Source organism: Oenanthe melanoleuca, unplaced genomic scaffold, assembly GCF_029582105.1.
Source record: "Oenanthe melanoleuca isolate GR-GAL-2019-014 unplaced genomic scaffold, OMel1.0 S001, whole genome shotgun sequence".
In the NCBI taxonomy this organism is placed as follows: domain Eukaryota; kingdom Metazoa; phylum Chordata; class Aves; order Passeriformes; family Muscicapidae; genus Oenanthe; species Oenanthe melanoleuca.
In genome coordinates, this window is record NW_026612650.1 from 126,665 (window position 1) to 145,056 (window position 18,392).

The 18,392-nt window shown below is 49.5% G+C and overlaps 1 protein-coding gene across 1 annotated transcript; it reads right to left on the bottom strand.

The window, feature by feature from the left end:
* Positions 1 to 11,369: 11,369 nt before the first annotated feature.
* LOC130266049 (olfactory receptor 14J1-like) lies at positions 11,370 to 12,168 on the bottom strand. Its single transcript, XM_056515376.1, has one exon. The coding sequence runs from the start codon at positions 12,165 to 12,167 to the stop codon at positions 11,580 to 11,582; it is 588 nt and encodes a 195-aa protein (XP_056371351.1). The 5' UTR covers position 12,168; the 3' UTR covers positions 11,370 to 11,579.
* Between the last annotated feature and the right edge of the window lie 6,224 nt (positions 12,169 to 18,392).

Sequence of the window (18,392 nt, forward strand, 5' to 3'; positions counted from 1 at the left end):
CCAAACAGGGTCAGCCCTTAAGGGGCTCTTTCTTCTGCGTGCCTGGACCTCCTAAGGAGACATTCAGCATCAACATCATTCGAGGAAGGCTTCTGTCACCTCTTCTCCAAAATAAAATGTAGGAAAACATTCCCTTGATTAAAAGAAAAAAAAATATCGTTAGGTGAACTTTGGAATCTTTCTCCGTAGCAGAACTCCAAACTGACTCCAAGCAGCTGCACAAACCCTGGAGACTTGATCACAAGTGAAGGAAGACAAAGAGCTCCTGAGGGCTTTCTGTATTTTAATGATCCCCACAGTGGATTTGAGGCTGTCCAGGAGCCCCAGGCACTGAGAGAAGGTTGAAGAAGTTGCCCAAAGAGTCAGAAGCAAAACTCCGAGTCCCTTGGAGCATCAGTGGCCCCAGTGAGGGCAGGGACTGCCAAAGGCTCCCCAGGCACTGGTGAGAGCAGATCCTTGAGGGCAGGATTGCAGGAGCCAAAGGCTGTGAGCATGAACTGCAATGCTGAGCAAGGCCTGGGCTGGTTGGAGGCAGCAGAAAGGCCAAGGGCTGAGCCCAGGCCTGGCCCAGCAGGGCCTGTCCCTCACGGGTGGCTCAGGGCTGTTCCTGGGGCACTGGGATAGGAGGGGCAGCGAGGACAAATGGCACCAACCTGTGTGACACTGCAGATGCTCATGGAACCAAGGGCCAGTGTGACACAGCAGGGCCTCATGGAAACAAGAGGCCATTGTGAGCCTGCGGGGCTGTAACACCCCAGAACACTGAAATGCTGGGGGTGACCAAAGGTTGCTTTACTCGACTTTGGTGCACAGGAGAAACCCCAGCCAGATATCCTCAAGAGGTGAAAATGGCACAAAAATTTTACTGGCAAAGTATAGAAAATTGTGGAATTTTGGAGAAATATTTAATATAGCATCCAAGTTATCACAAAAAAAAATCTTCTCATAGCAGTAACTTCATAAACTTTGCCCATTTAACCTCAAAACCTTTAAACACTTTAGAAGTTGAGGTACTGTCCTGGTTTTTAGGACAGGTGTCTGCCAATAAAGGCAGAAGTTTTCCTTTGAAACAGAGACCTGAATTCCACTCCCCCCAAATATTATAAACGTTTGAATCAAGGACTCTGAGGCAGAGATAAGGGGGTAGGAATAACAGCTCCTTTACTAATATATGTAACTGTACAAGGAGAAACAACAGCAGTTGTTAAAATTACCAACAAAACAGAACAGATAACTCGGTTCCAGTCCTGTCTTTAGCTGTGAGCACGCTCTCTCTCGGTGGGAGTGGAGGCGGGAGGGGGCGGCCGCAGCGGCGCCGGTCTCGGGGGAGCAGCTGGAGTGGGCAGCTCCTCGCTCACCGTTGGTGTGCGGGTGATTCGCTGTGTCCGCAGAGGCAGGAGGCTGCAGCGGGGCAGACGCAGGGCACCTACTCCTTTTCTCTAGAGTTGTCCAAGATCCTGGGTGTAACCCAGCCAGCTCCATTGGCATGATAATGGGAAAAATTCTTTAAATTGACACAGTATAGAAAAACACTCAACCCCCAACACTTTGTTACATGACAGGGCCTCATGGAACTAAGGAGACCATGATGACACTTTGAGGCCTTTTGGAACCAAAGGACCATTGTGGCACTGCACGGCCTCATGGAACCCAGGGCACAAGAGCGACACTGTGAGCTCCAAGGGTCCAAGGGGGCATTCTCACACTGCAAACCAAGGAGACCATTGTGACACTGTGGGGCATCATGGAACTGAGGGTCCATTGTAACACAGCACGGCCTCATGGAACCATGGAGGCCATTTTTACAATTTGAGTCTTTGTGAAACAAAAGGGACATTGTGGCATTTCAGGGCCTTCTGAAACCAAGGAAACCTTAGTGACACTGTGGGGCTCAACAGAACCAAGAGGCACATTGGGACACTCAGGGCCTCATGGAATCGAAGGTCTGTTGTGACAATGCAAGGCCTCATGGAAGCAAGGAACCATTGTGACACTATGGGTCTCCTCAGGCCAAGGGGCAGTTGTCACACTTTTTGGCACCATTGAACCGAGGATTCCATTGTGACACTACAGGGCCCCATGGAACTAAGGATTCATGTAACAGTGCAGGACCCCATGGAACCAAAGGTCCATTGTGACACTGCAGAGCCTCATGGAATCCTGGAGGCCACGATGACACTTTGAGGCTTCGTTGAATCAAGGGGCTCTGCAGGGCCCTATGGAACCAAGGAGACCCTTCTGTCATTGTGAGTCCCCATGGAACCAAGGGTCCATTGTGATACTGTGGTGTGGGAAATGCAGGCACAGAGAACTCCCAGGGCCTTGTGCGTACAGGATCAGAGATAGAGATGGATACAAGGTTTGACCTAAGACCCTGGAGAAGGCTTAGAGAATTACAGCATTAAAGTGAAACAGACATGAAACAAGAATATAAGTTTGTAGTTTAAGTAAAAATATACAGAAATATATATTATATAAGCCAAGCAATATGTTAATAAGACAGTGAAAGATATTAAAGTTTAGCAGTAGAACCTGTTATAAAGTTAGCTAAAAGTTTGACACATACCAATCTAAGTTTGTGAAATGTTATATGGTTGGTTAAAAATGACGCATTGCTGCAAAGCCATGAAATGCAAAGCAATTAATGATTGGTATAAAAAGACACTAGCAAACTTTGTAGAAGTATTTGATTGGCTAAAAATTATATAAGGCATTGTAACTAAGAATTAGGTGGCTTGTGATATTATGGCGTTGGATCTAACACATTTAATGTCTCACCCTTTGATGAGGCTGATGCCGTGAGGCAATAAACCATGTTTTACAACATCTCTCATAATATTTCCATCCCATTACTGTGGTACAGAGGAGACCCCTGTGACACTGCAAGGCCTCATGGGAGCAAGGGACCATTGTGACACTGTGGAGCCCCATGGAAACAAGAGGCCAGTGTGACACAGCTGGGCCTCATGGAACCAAGGATCCAATATGACACTACCATTGTGGCACTGAAGGGTCCCATGGAAACCAGGGACCACTGTGACACTGCAGGGCCCCATGGATCCAAGGGAACAGGTAACAGGTCTGGTTGGCTTGGCCTGATGTTCCAACTGCCCTTGGCATGTGGAGTGAGGAGAGAAGACAAGGACTGTGCATGATTCAATGTGAATCAAACAAAAGCCATTTATTTTGCCTGTAAACATGGTTTATATTTACTTCCTCTCATGGGTTACACAGTCACACATTATTTCATTGGTAGCTCTGCTTTGTCCATGCATCTCTCGATTGGTAGCTCCACTTTGTCCACGAGGCAGGCACGCATCTTTTTCTTAATCTAACTGGTTGATATCGTAATTGTCATTTTACTCTGGTTGACACCCCTGTGTTTGTCAGCAACTTTCAGCTTCTTCTTTCTTCTTGCAATATCAGCTTTTTTATCCACTGAGATAACCTCATTCAGAAGGTTTGGCTGGTTCATTTAGGACATGTCCGTTTTCCTGTAAATATGATCCTATAATTCCCCCCTTCTTTTTTTTGAACCAGCCAAACCTTCTTTATAGCATTTTCAATCATGTTCGTAATTCTTCTAACTATGCATGGCACAATCATTAATAACAACACTATTACAATCAACACAGTATGTGCCTGGATGAGAATATCTATCAACCATCCAGTAATTCCCCAACTTTTAAGCCATTCTCACAATCCTCTATCAGACACTGTTAATTTTTTCATATTCTCTTTCAATTGTGTCATTTTCCTGTGAATTGATTCTTAGGGATCGGAAAGTTTCATGCAGCATATTCCTTGAAAATCCTCACACCCTCATCCTTTCATCCTTGAGCTAACAGGAAAAAGTCAATAGCTGCTCTATTTTGTAAAGCTGCCTGCCTTATGCTATCTACATCTGTCAAAAGCATGATATCATTTCAGAGACTAAGTTAATTTGTTTAGTGGTCCAACATCGTAAGTTGTTGAGCGTCATAAGTGCCTTTCCTGATGCGATTTGGGGTAAAAACAGAGTTTAGAGCATGTAGAGATTCGTCCCAAAACTGTACGGTATCTTCACAGTGTGGGCCTAACTGATTTACATCTCTCTTTGTCCTTGCATCTTGTGCAACATTCCATATCATGGAATGGCCTCAAAAAAAGAACATAAAAATCGTAACCCATTGCAATTACAGTTAATAACACAAGAGGGTAGTGCAAGTGTCGTATTCTGGTTGAGACCTCATGTTTGTCAACAACATTCTGCTTCTTCTTTTTGACAAATCAGCTTTTTTTGTGCCCAGAGATGACCTGATTCAGAAGGTTAGGCTGATTAATTTAGGAAATGTACATTTTTCCTTTCAATATGGTCTTACACTGTGCTGCCCCTCTTGTGCCCAGCCCAGCTCTGTGTGGGGCAGAGGGAGAACAAGGGGCAGCTCCCTCCCAGCCCCAGCCAGGGACCCCTCCAGCCCCAAGGCTTGAGGCACTGTCAGCACCCACTGCTCCTGCCACCGCTTCTGCTGGCACTGACAGCAACACCCAAAGTGTGTCTGATCCCGAGGGAGCAGTGTGCAGTGTGTAACAGTGTGCAGTGGTGTAACAGCAGACCTTATTTGGACTAGCCCTCTGCAATCTCTCCCTAGCTTTTGCCACCTTTTCATCTTTTAACTCCAAAAGTTTCTTAAAAGGATCACTACCTTGTTATTTAGAGTAAGAGACACAAGAGGGGAGAATTACTTCAGAAACAACAGATCCTTAGGCCTCAAAAAAAGAATAAAAAATCGCCACCCATTGCAATTACAGTTAATAACACAAGAGTGTAGTGTTACATCAAAGATATTGCAAAAGTCCACTACAGAAAACATAGCAAACATTACCAAAAATCCCAGCAAAATTTAAATGACACAAACACAAAACACCTATCACCGTATGAAATACTTCCTTCCACTACCTTACAATAAACAACAAGCACAATTTACACAAAATATTTCAGTTAGGGTAAGAGAAGTTAGTTATCTATTAAAAATACTGGTCCTGCCTGGCTTCTGGAACCACAGGTTTCTGCTTCGTCGGGATTTATAATACCTAGGTCTTACTTTGCTGAATTTTTGTGACATATCTCATCTTAAGGGTTTTTTTCTGGCAACTAAGTTCTTATGTGCTTTGTTACATACTGTTTCTGCTACGTGTTTTATTTCCCCTCCACCTTTCAAAACCATATATGTTCCCCATTTCAGTGATTCTGAGGGAGCAGCAGCAGTGCCTGGATCTGATCCCTGACTCTGGGGCGGGTTGGACAAATGACCCCCACAGCAGCAGCACCAGCACCAGCACCAGCACCAGCAGCAGCACATGGACCTGACTTTCAGCACAGCCCCTGCCACTGTTCCCTCCCATGTGCAGTGGTGTCACAGCAGCCTGGGGCCCCTGGGAGCCCCCAGTGCCAACTGGGACTTGAGATGGCAGCCCTGGGCTCCTGGAGGCTGTGCAGGGAACAGAGGTGGGGACTCCCTGTTCATGTGCAGCTTCCAGATGGAAAAGGCTGCTGTGAGCAGGCAGCTCCAAGGGCAGAGAAAGGAGGGGCTTGTCCCGGTTTAGGTCAAATTAGGGGAAAATCTCCAAAGGAGCTTCCAAAAAAAACAAACCCCCAAAAACTCCTTCCCTCCCACCTACGGGTTCGGGAAGAACTTCCTCAGAAGTAAAGTTGAAAAAACTTGTTTATTTAGCAAAACACACAGAAAAAACACTCCCCAACATGAGAAAAAGAACAGCCATGGGTGATGCAGAAAACTTCGCCCATCCAATTCAATGCAGCCGGTGCTAGGAAGGGCAGGAAACGTATTTCTTGTCACTATGGTGCAGCGTTCGGGATTCCTTGATGTTCAGGCTGCCCAGGATCAGCTATTGCTAACTAATAAGGGAAGAAAAAGTAAAGCATAAACGGCAGAAAAAGCGCAGAAGCAGGGAGGTTTGCCAGCGGCAGCGGCAGCAGCAGCAAGCAGGAAGCCAAGGGCAGGGTTTGCAGCAGCTCATACCTGGGAGGGCAGGGGTTTGCTGCCTGGCTAGACAAAACAAACTCTCCAGGCATGAGCAACACACGATTTGGGGATACAGAGCACTGCAACGTCACCCCAGGACATTCCACCCCTTATCTCCATATCATGAACAGGATCAAGAACTTAATAAATTTAAAAAAAACCAAAAAAACCCTTCCATTTCACTTACTCAGTCCATCAGCACTTACACATTTCCTCTCATTTCATTTACTCAGTCTTTCAACACTTACATATTTCCTTCTGTCTCACCCCACAATTAGATCTCCTTGTTGTACACATCGTGTTGTTCCATCTTTCTGCATTATCTTTGCAGCTTGATCTACCTGTTGATTATTTTGCTGCTCTTCATTGGCTCTACTTCTGGGGACATGTGTGTCTACATGGAGAACTTTAACAGGTAATTTCTCTAGCCAAGTAGCAATGTCTTTCCACTCTTCAGCTGCCCAAATTTGTTTTCCTCTCCGCTGCCAGTTCAAGTCTTTCCATCTCTTCAGCCATCCCGACAGAGCATTGGCTACCATCCAGGAATCAGTGTACAAATAGAGCTTTGGCCACTTCTCTCTTTCTGCGATGTCTAGGGCCATTTGAATAGCTTTAAGTTCAGCAAACTGACTTGATCCACCCTTTCCTTCAGTGGCCTCTGCAACCCGTCATGTCGGGCTCCATACAGCTGCTTTCCACCTCCGATTCATCCCTACAACACGACAGGAACCATCAGTGAATAGGGCGTAACACGCTTCCTCTGCCGGTAGCTGATTGTACGGTGGAGCTTCTTCAGCCCAGGTCACTGGTTCTTGTTCCTTATCCGTGACACCAAAACTTTCACCTTCAGGCCAGTTTGTAATTATTTCCAGAATACCAGGGCACTTTAGTTTTACACTTCTGGCACGCTGAGTGATGAGGGCCATCCATTTACTCCATGTGGCACTGGTGGCATGGTGGGTTGAGAGAACCTTTCCGCTGAACAGCCACCCCAGCACTGGCAGTCAGGGTGCCAGGAGGAGCTGTGCTTCCATACCAATCACCACTGAAGCGGCTTGGACTCTCTCGTAGGCGGCCAAAATTTCCTTCTCTGCTAGGGTATAGTTGCCTTCAGACCCTCTGTAACTTCTGCTCCAAAATCCCGGGTCTTACCAGGCACCTTCTGCCAAAGGCTCCAGGACAAAGCAGTTGCTGCTCCATGTTCATGCAAAGCTTTTGTATCCTCATGGAGCCAAGGACAGCCTTGTGACACATCAGGTGCTCATGGAACCAAGGAGACAATTGTGACAGTTCAGAGCCTCACAGAAACAAGGCTCCATTGTGACACTGAGGGGAATTGTGGAATCAAGGAGACCATGGTGACACAGCCAGGCCACATGGAACCAATGGTCCATTGTGACAATGCAGATCCAAGGAGTCCATGGTGACACTATGGGACCCCATGCATCCAAGGGGCCATTGTGACACTCAAGAACTTCATGGAACCCAGGGTCCAGTGTGACATAGTGGCACCATTGGAACAAGAGAACCATTGCTGACAGCACAGAAACTCATGGAACCAAGGGACAGTGGGGAAAGAGCAGGGCCACATGGAACCAAGGAGACCTGTGACATTTAGGAACCCTATGGAACCAAGGGACCATTATGGCACTGCAGAAACAAGGAGACCATTGTGACACCATGGAAGCTCATGGAACCAAGCAGCCATTGTGACACTCCAAAGCCTCATTGAACCAGGGAGACCATTGTGACACTCCAGAACCTCATGGCACTAAGGGTTAATTGTGACACAGCAGGGTCCCATGGAATCAATTGTCCATCGTGACAGTGCACATCCCAGGAGACCATGGTGACATTTTGGAAGCTCATGGAGCCAAGGGTCGATTGTTACAGTTCAGAACCAAGGAAAGCATTGTGACAGGACAGAACCTCACGGGACCAAGATTCCATTGTTATGCAGTGGGGCTTCATGGAACCAAGGAGCTGCTGTGACACAGCAGGGCTGCATGGAACTAATGGTCCATAGTGATACTGCAGATCCAGGGAGACCATGGCCATACCACGGAACCTCATGGAACCAAGGGTCCAGTGTGACACAGCAGAACCTCTTGGAATCAAGGCAATCATGGTACACTATGGAACCTCATGTAATCACAGATCCAATGGAACACTGAGGAACCTCACTGGAACAAAGGACATGGTTGATGGGACAAAAGCTCATGGAAACTCTGGGGCATTGTGACACTGCAGAGCCTCATGGAACCAGGGGCACCACTGTGACACTGAGGAACCCCATGGAACCAAGCAGCCATTTTCACACTGCAGAACCAAGGAGACCATTGTTGACAGTACAATCCTTATGGAACTGAAGGGCCATTGTTATACTGCGAGGCCTCATGGAACCAAGGGGCCATTGGGACACTGGGGCTCCATGGAACCAAATACTCATTGTGACCCAGCAAGGCTGCTTGTAACCAATCGTCCATTGCCATACTGCAGATCCAAGAGACACTATGGCAGTTCATCAACCAAGGGGAAGTTGTGACATACCAAGGCTTCGTGGAACCAAGGAGAGCATGGTGGCAGTGCAGAACCAAGGAACCATTTTGACAATATGGACCCCAATAGAACCAAGGGGCTATTGTGGATCTGTACCAGGGACATAATGGAGTCAAGGACAGCACTGATACTGAAATGTGCTGGATAGAAACTTCTGAACAGACTTTTGAGTATTCTTTATTACAGCATGGTGGTCACTCTGGTCATCTCTCTTCCATTTGTGTGTACTGGGCATCAGGTAAACAGTGATTTATAACACACGCTGATTACGTCCTCATTAGCTATCCCCACTTCCTTTGACTTTATTTCACATAGTGGTACCCATTATCACAAATCCTTATGTGGTTCATTGGGGTCTGTCTTCAACATCTGGCAAAGGTGGCTGTGCCTCCATCCCTGCTTTTGAATGATGGCAATTTCCTTGTTTTCCACAATTTCTGCATTATCAGCAGTCTTTCAGAGCTGAGCTGGCATCCTGCTTGCATTTTGAATGACTTGTGTTTGCCTGAGTGACATCTTTGATCTGTTTCTCCATAGCTGTGCACTTCTGTTCTACTGTCCTTGATAAGAGTAAATGTTCTCTTGTCCTGTCCTTGTTCCAGTGCTCACCTCACATGAGACATGTCAGCAACTCCCTCCAACCCATGGGCTTGGGGTGGGCAAGTGTTCCTGAGGGAACAGGGATGGGACAGCTGGGCTGGACTGACCTGAGGGATGTTCCGTTTTGTGTCACATCATAATCAGCAACAAACTGGGAGACGTTGGGGGAGCAAAGGGAATAGGGGATTTATTTATTTTTTATGACATTTTTCTTTCGGAACACCACTTACACTTCTGCCCTTGGATAGTTTAACATTTTCCACTGATAGGAGATTTCCTCTGCATTTGTTTGCTTCTGTTTGTGGCCTTTGCTTATTGTAGTTAGTTTGTTTGTAGGGGTTTTAGATTGTGGGTAGGTTTTGCTTTGTTTTTTATTCTTGGTCGGGTTTGGTCTTTTTCCCTATTGACTTTCTTCTGATGCATAAGTTTTTTCTCCCTTTTCATGTTGCTTGGTTTGCTCCCGATGGCAAGGCAAATTTACCCAACTCAGCCATCTTGCCCAATTATGTTTTGCAGTCATCATTAAGTGGATGAGTTTGGTCACAGACTCCCTGCAACTTGGGAGCATCCGCAAAGGAAATGAATGTGCATTTCATGCCATTATAGAGATAATAGAAATGTTCCCCAGTGGTGGTCAAGGGTTGGTCACTGTGGGATGTCACCAGGGAGTGGCTGCCAAGGGGACTCTGTGCCATGGATGATATTTGACCCTCATTGTTCAGCCAAATTCGCACCCACCCCATGTTCCACTCCTGCAGCCCAGATCTGTCCAGTCTGGCTCTGAGGAGAGCACAGCAGACCATGTCCCAGGCCTGGCTAAAGTCTGGGCACACAATATCCCCTTCTTTTCCCTCCCATGGGGGTTCTGCCATCCCTGCCTTGTGCTGCCAGTGCCTGGAATGGCTGCAGGAGGATTTGCCACATGCCCTTCCCTGCTGAGCCTGACCAGTCTATGGCTCTCCCAGTGCCCCTCCCTGCCCTGTTTGCAGACTGCTTCCATGTCTGCCCTTCCCAAGTGCCCAGGACCCTCTGGGATGGCTCTGGCCTTTCCAAGGGCTTTGAGAGAGGTCTCACAGTGACACTGCCCAGCCTTCTCAACATCCCTGACACCAAAGGCCTTTTCCACATCCCTCAGTTCCAGGTCACTGCCCAGAACAGAGCACAGCCCTGTCCAGGCACTCAGGGTGCTTCTGAAGGGAGGCAGCTCTGATTTCCTCCCACAAACTCCCACCCCAATGGTCTCCCTGTGCAGTCCATAGCTGTCCTGAGCATTTTTTCCTTGAGCCTCCTTGCCCAGGCTCTTTCTCTCTATGGAATCCTACCCACAGCCCAGCAATGAATTCAGGTGTTTTCCCCGAGTTTAGTGGCCTCAAGGCACCGTTTGTGCCACCAGAACTGTGCCAGCCCCGAGTGCTGATGATGGTGTTTGTGCTCACTCGGGTTCATGTCCCCACACACACACGATGCACTGCTGAAATCTCCTCAGTACAGAGCAAACTCAGACTGCTCACTGGTCACTTGGTGTCCCTCCATGCAGGGACAAACAACCTCCTGCAGGTGGGGCAGAGGCCAGTGCTGGGTGTGGTGGTTGCAGGGGCTGGTGTGGGACAATTGCCCTGGGGCACCTTCCCAGGCTGTGGCCACAACAAAGACACAGCCCAGGCCCTGCTCTGCTGCTCCCTCAGGTCCATGCCAGGAGCTCTGGCTGTGCCAGGACACTGCTGTGTGCCCCCTGCACACTGCCCCTCTGCCCCAGGCACTGGGCTTTGCTTTGCATTCCTGGAGGACATTGCTGACAGCAGCTCTGCAGGAGAGCAAAGCCTTCCTGCCCTGCCCTCAGGAGATGCCCTTTGCTGATGGAGCTGCTGTGCTGGAGCCCAGCTGTGTCCCAGCAGTGCCCATGGCCTGTCCCTGCCTGTGCTCACAGCACGGACACGCAGCAGGACAGTGACCAAGCTGCCAGAGCACTGCAGCCTTACAGCCACAGAAGGGCTGGCAAGGAGAGGGTGGAGTTGGGAAGAGCAGATGTGGGAAGAGCCAGGGCCATTGTCCCAGGCTGTGGTGCTGTGCTGGGAGACTCTTCACCTCTGCCTCTGCCCACAGGCACTGCCCTGCAGAGACAGAGAAGGGCTGAGGAAGGATCTTGGACACACAGGAGAGGGCATGCACTTTTTTTTTATTTCAATGCATGGGAAGAGAACTCATGCATGTCTTTGTCTTCCAAAAGAAAATTAGATATTAATGTAGAAATGCAAAGAGTAATTCACAGTATTTTGTACAAAACACAAGTATAGAAAATGTTATCCAGAAAAAATGGAAAGATAAGGAAAAAAAAAAAAAAGAGAGATTGTAAAGAGTTACATTCTAGAGGCTCTGCAGAAGAAAAGAGAGCATTTAATGCTTCTGAAAATAGAGAGTCATCAATTTTCTCGGAGCTCCTTTGAGCTCCTGGTTCCTCAGGCTGTAGATGAGGGGATTCAGGGCTGGAGGCACCACTGAGTACAGAACTGACAGGGACAGATCCAGAGATGGGGAGGACATGAAGGAGGGCTTCAGGTGAGTAAATACTGCAGTGCTGAGGAACAGAGAGACCACAGCCAGGTGAGGGAGGCAGGTGGAAAAGGCTTTGTGCTGTCCCTGCTCAGAGGGGATCCTCAGCACAGCCCTGAAGATCTGCACATAGGAGAAAACAATGAACACAAAACAACCAAGTGCTAAGGAAATAGTAAAAGCAGAAGCCCCAAATTTCCTGAGGTAGGAGTGTGAGCAGGAGAGCTTGAGAATCTGGGGGATTTCACAGAAGAACTGGCCCAGGGCATTGCCCTTGCACAGGGGCAGGGAAAATGTATCGGCTGTGTGCAGCAGAGCAGCGAGAAAGGCACTGGCCCAGGCAGCTGCTGCCATGTGGGCACAAGCTCTGCTGCCCAGGAGGGTCCCGTAGTGCAGGGGTTTGCAGATGGACACGTAGCGGTCGTAGCACATCACGGTCAGGAGGAAATACTCTGCTGAGATGAAGAAGACAAAGAAAAAGAGCAGAGCAGAACATCCTGAGTAGATGTTCCTGGTGTCCCAGAGGGAATTGTGCATGGCTTTGGGGACAGTGGTGCAGATGCAGCCCGGGTCAGTGAGGGCCAGGTTGAGCAGGAAGAAGAACATGGGGGTGTGCAGGTGGTGGCCGCAGGCTACGGCGCTGATGATGAGGCCGTTGCCCAGGAGGGCAGCCAGGGAGATGCCCAGGAAGAGGCAGAAGTGCAGGAGCTGCAGCTGCCGCGTGTCTGCCAATGGCAGCAGGAGGAAGTGGCTGATGGAGCTGCTGTTGGACATTGCTTCAGTATAGGCATGGTGGGCTGTTGGAAGAAGACATAGACAAGTTGGGACAGGTTTCCTTGTGTGAATTCAATGTTATTTTCTTAGAGATTTACTCAAAATTTCTTCTCTTTCAGTGGGGAAATTTCAATCACTTTTTTTTAAATTTTTGAGTTTGGGTTTTGCTTTCTTTGAAGGAAGAGAAATCCTCTTTAAGCATTGCTCTGGACCTGAACACTGGGGAGCCCAGAGAGAAAGCAGGGCTCCCTGTGCCCAAGTATAATCAGACCTGCTGGTCCCACACAGCTGCCCTTTGCTCATATACACCTGCTTGTATTTCAGAATGATTGCACTAAAAATGTGCTTCAAAAAATAAAGAGGACATTTTGAAAGATCTGGTTTCAAAGTTTGTTCCTCTAAAGCCACCTCCCTTTCCCTGTGCAGCTAGACGGGATGGGATATCCATGTTTGGTGTGGCTCTCAGCTGCTTGGAGTTGTTCCTACTGGGAGCTGTTTTTCTCTATCCAAGCCTTGTCCCTGCCAGTGCTCCCAGAGCCCAGCCCAGCCCTGGGGGCTCAGCTCTGCCCTGCACACCCCTCCCATCAAAAGAGACTGCCCATGGGCATCTCCCTGGCAGCAGGGCCTTAAGGGCAGCTCAGACAAACTGAGATGCTGCAAGCCAAGGTGCTGCTGCTGCTGTCTGTAGGCACAAGAGAGTGAGGAGACACTTTGTGAGGGAGATGAGAGGCAGATCTGCTGATGCCCAGTGGGACAGTGCAGGAGTCTCAGTGACACAGACACACCTGACAGCCCCTTTCCCTTCCCTTGAGGAGAAAGCTGAGAGCAGCCCTGGCCATGCAGCACCATCTCCACATCAGGAGGAATCTGCCCTGATGGGGGTGGCTCCTTCCACTGCCAACTTCTCCGCAGAGTCCATGGGGAGCTGCCAGGCAGGCTGAGAGCTGCCCCTGGCAGGTGGCACATGCCCTGGGCTGGCCAAGAGCCCTGAGGTCTGCAGGAGCTGCGCTGCAGGACAGCCCTGGGCAGCCCTGTCTGCAGCCCCAGCTTCAGCCCCTGCAGCTGTCCCTGGCAGCAGGAGCCGTCCTGCCCTGTCCCTCTGACACTGCCCAGGGCAGCCCCACTCTGCAGCACATCCTCCTCCTCCTCTTTCTCCGAGAAACTGGGAGAGTCCTCCTGACATATCCCCCAGGCTGTGGGGTGTGCTGGGTCCAGGAGATCCCACCAGGAGCACAGGGAATATTGCCCTGCACCCACAGACTCACCATGTGCAGGGCTGTGAGGATGTTTCCCCAAGTGAAGTCTCTGCTCAAAGTCTTCGCAGTCCTGATTGCCTTTAGCCTGTCTGTGCCTGGCTCCTGTTCCCTCAGTTCCTGCAGGCAGTGCCCTCAGCCCTGCTGGGCTGGGACAGGAGCTGCTCATCAGCAGAAATGTCTTTTTGAAGCTTTTCTTGGTTGAGCTTGGGACCTGCCTCTGTGGCAGGAGCCCAGCCCAGCTCAGCAGCACAGACACAGCACAAGGACATTAATGACCCTCTCAGGGCTTTGGTGCTGTTTACATCAGACTCAGTCCCTGAGAGAGTGTTTAATAAACTTCTCAAGGTCTCAAAATCACAATCAAGCTCAAAAGTTCCTTGAAGTCTTAATGGGTTCCAATGATGAACACACCTGAGAAAGTGTCCCGTGGTTCAAGTTAGAATTGAACGCTGGAGCAGTGATGACAGGTGGAGACAAATGAGGGAAAGGTATCTCTAATGCTGAGCAAACCTGGATGTGTTTCAGGAATGCAAAGGGCCAAGGCCTGAGCCCCAGCCCCTGGCAAGGCAGATCCTGTCCCTCCCTCATTGCTCAGGGCTCTTCCCAGGCCACTGGGCTCTGGGGATGTGCAATGCCAAGGGCAGGACTATGGGGCAGCCCCTGCCAGGCTGCTGAGCAGGGACAAGGAGGCAATGAGGCCCCAGCACAGCAAGGCTCACTTGTCCCCTGCTGGCCTCAGGCCCAGGGCCAGCAGCCATGGCCCAAGTGCTGCAGCAGTTGGCTCTGGCAGGGCCTTTCAGCTGCTGCCATCCCTGTGCCCTCTGCAGCCCAGGCTGTCCTACGGTGTCCATGCCTTGCGCCTCTGTCCCTGCAGGCTGTCGTCATCCCCCGGCTGCCCCACCTTGCTGGCCACTTCCTTTGCTGACAGCTCTGCGTCCTGCCTGCCTCTGCCTGGCCACACAGAGCCTTGGGCTGCTCCAGACTCCTTCTGGGAGAGGTGTTGCACCCCAGCCCTGCCCTGGGTCAGAAATCCCTTTTACTTTCTTACTATTCTGGGCCTCCTCAGCTGCTCTTGGCATTAATTTTCTTTATCTGGATATTCTTTACTATGTCAAAAAGACCCACCATCTCTGAAACCACCTTTCAATCCCTCCCATGATTCTCGTCTGCTGTCCTCAGTCTCCACTCCACTAAGCATGGAGTTCCTTTGTCCTTGTATAGTGGTCATGTGCTTGAGGCCTCCAAATCCCACCTTGGGAGATCTCTGGGCTCTCTCCATGCTATTGGAAAATTAAAAGATTGTGCTCATAGTCTAAGAAAATCACCAGAGGACAAGGTACTCAGGCTTGTCTGTCCTGGCTATATTTGTCTTGTGCAATCCTTGGATAGGTGTAATTTTGATAGTAGAAGCCTAGTTTTGGCCATTGACACCTAGGTGAGAAGGGCAGTTCTTTTCCACTGGGTGGAAAATACTGAGCCCCAGTGTTATGTGCTAGATAAAGGACAGCCTTCAGGAGGCCAAGAGCAACCTGAGCTGCCTGTCCTGACAGACATTGGCTGGGAGTCACACTTGCATATAGGGAACTTTTTAAAGGATGTACCAATTTCAACCATGGGCACCTGGAAAGAGGGATGTTTTTTTCCCCTAGGAAGGTAAGCACATAGCCCCAGTGCTCCAGCGGCTGATGAGAGGCAGCCCTCAACACACCAGGATCAGCCAGACTTGTATGGTGGCCCCAGGAAGGCCCAGCCAGCTAGATCTGTTCCATGGCCCCTTGGTTCTATGCGGCCCCTCAGTGTCACAATGTTCTCCTTGCTTCTGCAGAGTCACAATGGCCTTTTGGTTCCATGAGGCCCTGAAGTGTCATTACAGTGTTCATGGTTCCACGGGGTCCTCACAGTTTCACAACAGTCCGTTGGATCCATGGGGTCCCCAAAGTGTCACCATGGTCTGCACAGGAAGGAAACAACCCATCCCCACTGTTGCAGGGGCAGATGAGGGCAATCACCAAGCCCAGCCAGATTAGATGGCAGTGGCAGATTTTGTCTGAGAGCTATCTTTGGATACACAGCATTTTGGAGATGAAATATCAATTTCAGATATGGATGCCTGGAGGAAAAGGAGGGTTCTTTTCCATAGGAAGGAAAGCATGGAACACCATTGTTTCAGGGGCAGATGAAAGGCAGCCATCAGAGGCCATGGCCAGCCCAACCTCTCTGTTCTGGAAGCTTCTGTGTGAAAGAAATCCTTTCTATAGGAAAGGGAATCTATGTTTTCTATAGGAAAGGGTATAGGGAATTTTGGAGGTGGAATCCCACATTCAGCCATTTCTGTATTGATCGGGATGGTGGGTCTTTTTTGTAGGAAGGAAAGCACAGAGCTCAGGGGTTTCAAAGGAAGAAGAGGAGACAGGTGTCTAGTGGGAAGCCAAGACAGCCAGGCCTGTTTTCCTGGCAGCTTTGTCATGGAGAAGTTCTTGAATATACATTATTTTTTGGGCTGAGTCTCAGTTTTGACAATGGACACTTTTGATGAAAAGGATGGTTCTTTTCCATAGGAAGGAAAGCTATGAGTCCTAGTGTTTCAAAAGCAGGTGAGAGGCAGCCCCCAGGAGGCCAAGGGCAGCTAGATCTATCTCTCCTGGCAGCTTTCACTTGGGAGCAGTCCTGAGTTTTGGAGGTAGAATCCCAGTTTTGGCTACGGGTACCTGATCGAGATGGATGGATTTTTCCATAGGAAAAAAAAGTACAAAGGCCAAGTGCTTCGGAAAAAAATGAGAGGTGGGGACCATAGGGCAAGCCAGCCACATGTCTGTCCTGGCACCTTTCATCTGGGGCTTTCCTTCCATAGAGGGATTTTTGCAGGTGGAATTTAATTTTGGCCATGGCTGCCTGGCCAGGAAGGAGAGTTCTTTTCATTAGGAAGGAAAGAAAAGAGCTCCAGTGTTTCAAAGGCAGATGAGAGCCAGCCCTTAGAAAGCTACAGCCAGCCAGATCTGTCTCTCCTGGCAGATTTCATATGGGAGCAATCTTTGAATATGAGGAAATTTGGAGGAGAAATCGGAATATTGGCCATGGGCACCTTGATGAGAAGGGCGGTTCTTTTCCATAGGAAGGAAAGCACAGAGCCCCGGTGCTTCAGCAGCAGATGAGCAGCAGCCTCGTCATGCCAAGGTCAGCCAGACCTGTCAAGTGGCCTCTGGGAGGCCCAGCCAGCCAGACCTGTTCCATGTTCCCTTGGTTCCATGGGACCCCACAGTGTCACAATGTTCTCCTTGCTTCCTAAGTGTCACCCTTGGACCCTAATTGTCACAACTGACCCATGGTTCCAGAGGTTCCACAGAGTCACCATGGTCGCTGTCAGAAGTTGCATGAGATCAATGTCCCAGACCGCTTGGGATGCTCGGAATGCCCGTGTGGGGCCAGGGCGGTCAGGCCTTGGATTATGGCGGGACAGACCCCTGTGCAAATCGATGGCCTGGCACAGCTGTCAATCACACAAGAGGCAGTGCTATCCCAGCTCTGATTGGCTGAGCTCTCTATCAATCACACAACAGGCAGGGCTAAGCGAGCTCTGATAGGCCATTCTATCAATCAGTCCCACACTACAAACTGGTCCCAACCCTGACTCTGATTGGACAAGCAGCTGACAGTCTGTCCAAAGGGGCGGGCCCATGATGGCCCAGGGGCTAAACCCAGAGCAGGAGGTCAGCCCCTGGCCTGGATCCTGCCTTGTGCTGGGGATTTTCTGTGGGTACTGCTGGAACCCGAGCAGCTGGTGCCTATATGTGTGTCTTTCTATAGATCTTCTGTTGTTCTCTATTTGTCCTCCATCTAGTCCTATTTACCTGGAAATTTTTTTGGTAATTTAACATCTTAAGCATTAAAGGTTTTTAGGATGAATGAAGATAATGAAGTTGATGCTCTGGTAGGAGTTTTATGTTGTATTGGATGTTGTATTAAACTGTTGGCCCAACTTCATTGATTGTCTATATTTTGCCAGTAAAATTTTGTGTCATTTTGGCCTCTTAGCTGAGCTGGTTAGAGCATGGTGCTTGTATCACTGGGCCATTTGTTTAACAGCTGGAATTGATGATCCTTGTAGGTCCCTTCCTACTAAGAATATTCTTTGCATCGGACCATGTTGAGAATATCTCGCTGGTGTTTCTCCTGTGCACCAAACTGGAGTAAAGGAACCTTTGGTCACCCCCAGCATTTCAGTGTTCTGGGGTGTTACAGCCCCGCAGGCTCACAATGGCCTCTTGTTTCCATGAGGCCCTGCTGTGTCACACTGGCCCTTGGTTCCATGAGCATCTGCAGTGTCACACAGGTTGGTGCCATTTGTCCTTGCGGCCCCTCCCATCCCAGTGCCCCAGGAACAGCCCCGAGGCACCCGTGAGGGACAGGCCCTGCTGGGCCAGGCCTGGGCTCATGCCTTGGCCTTTCTGCTGCCTCCAACCAGCCCAGGCCTTGCTCAGCATTGCAGTTCCTGCTCACAGCCTTTGTCTCCTGCAATCCTGCCCTCCAGGATCTGCTCTCACCAGTGCCTGTGGAGCCTTTGGCAGTCTCTGCCCTCAGTGGGGCCACTGATGCTCCAAGAGACTTGGAGTTTGGCTTCTGACTCCTT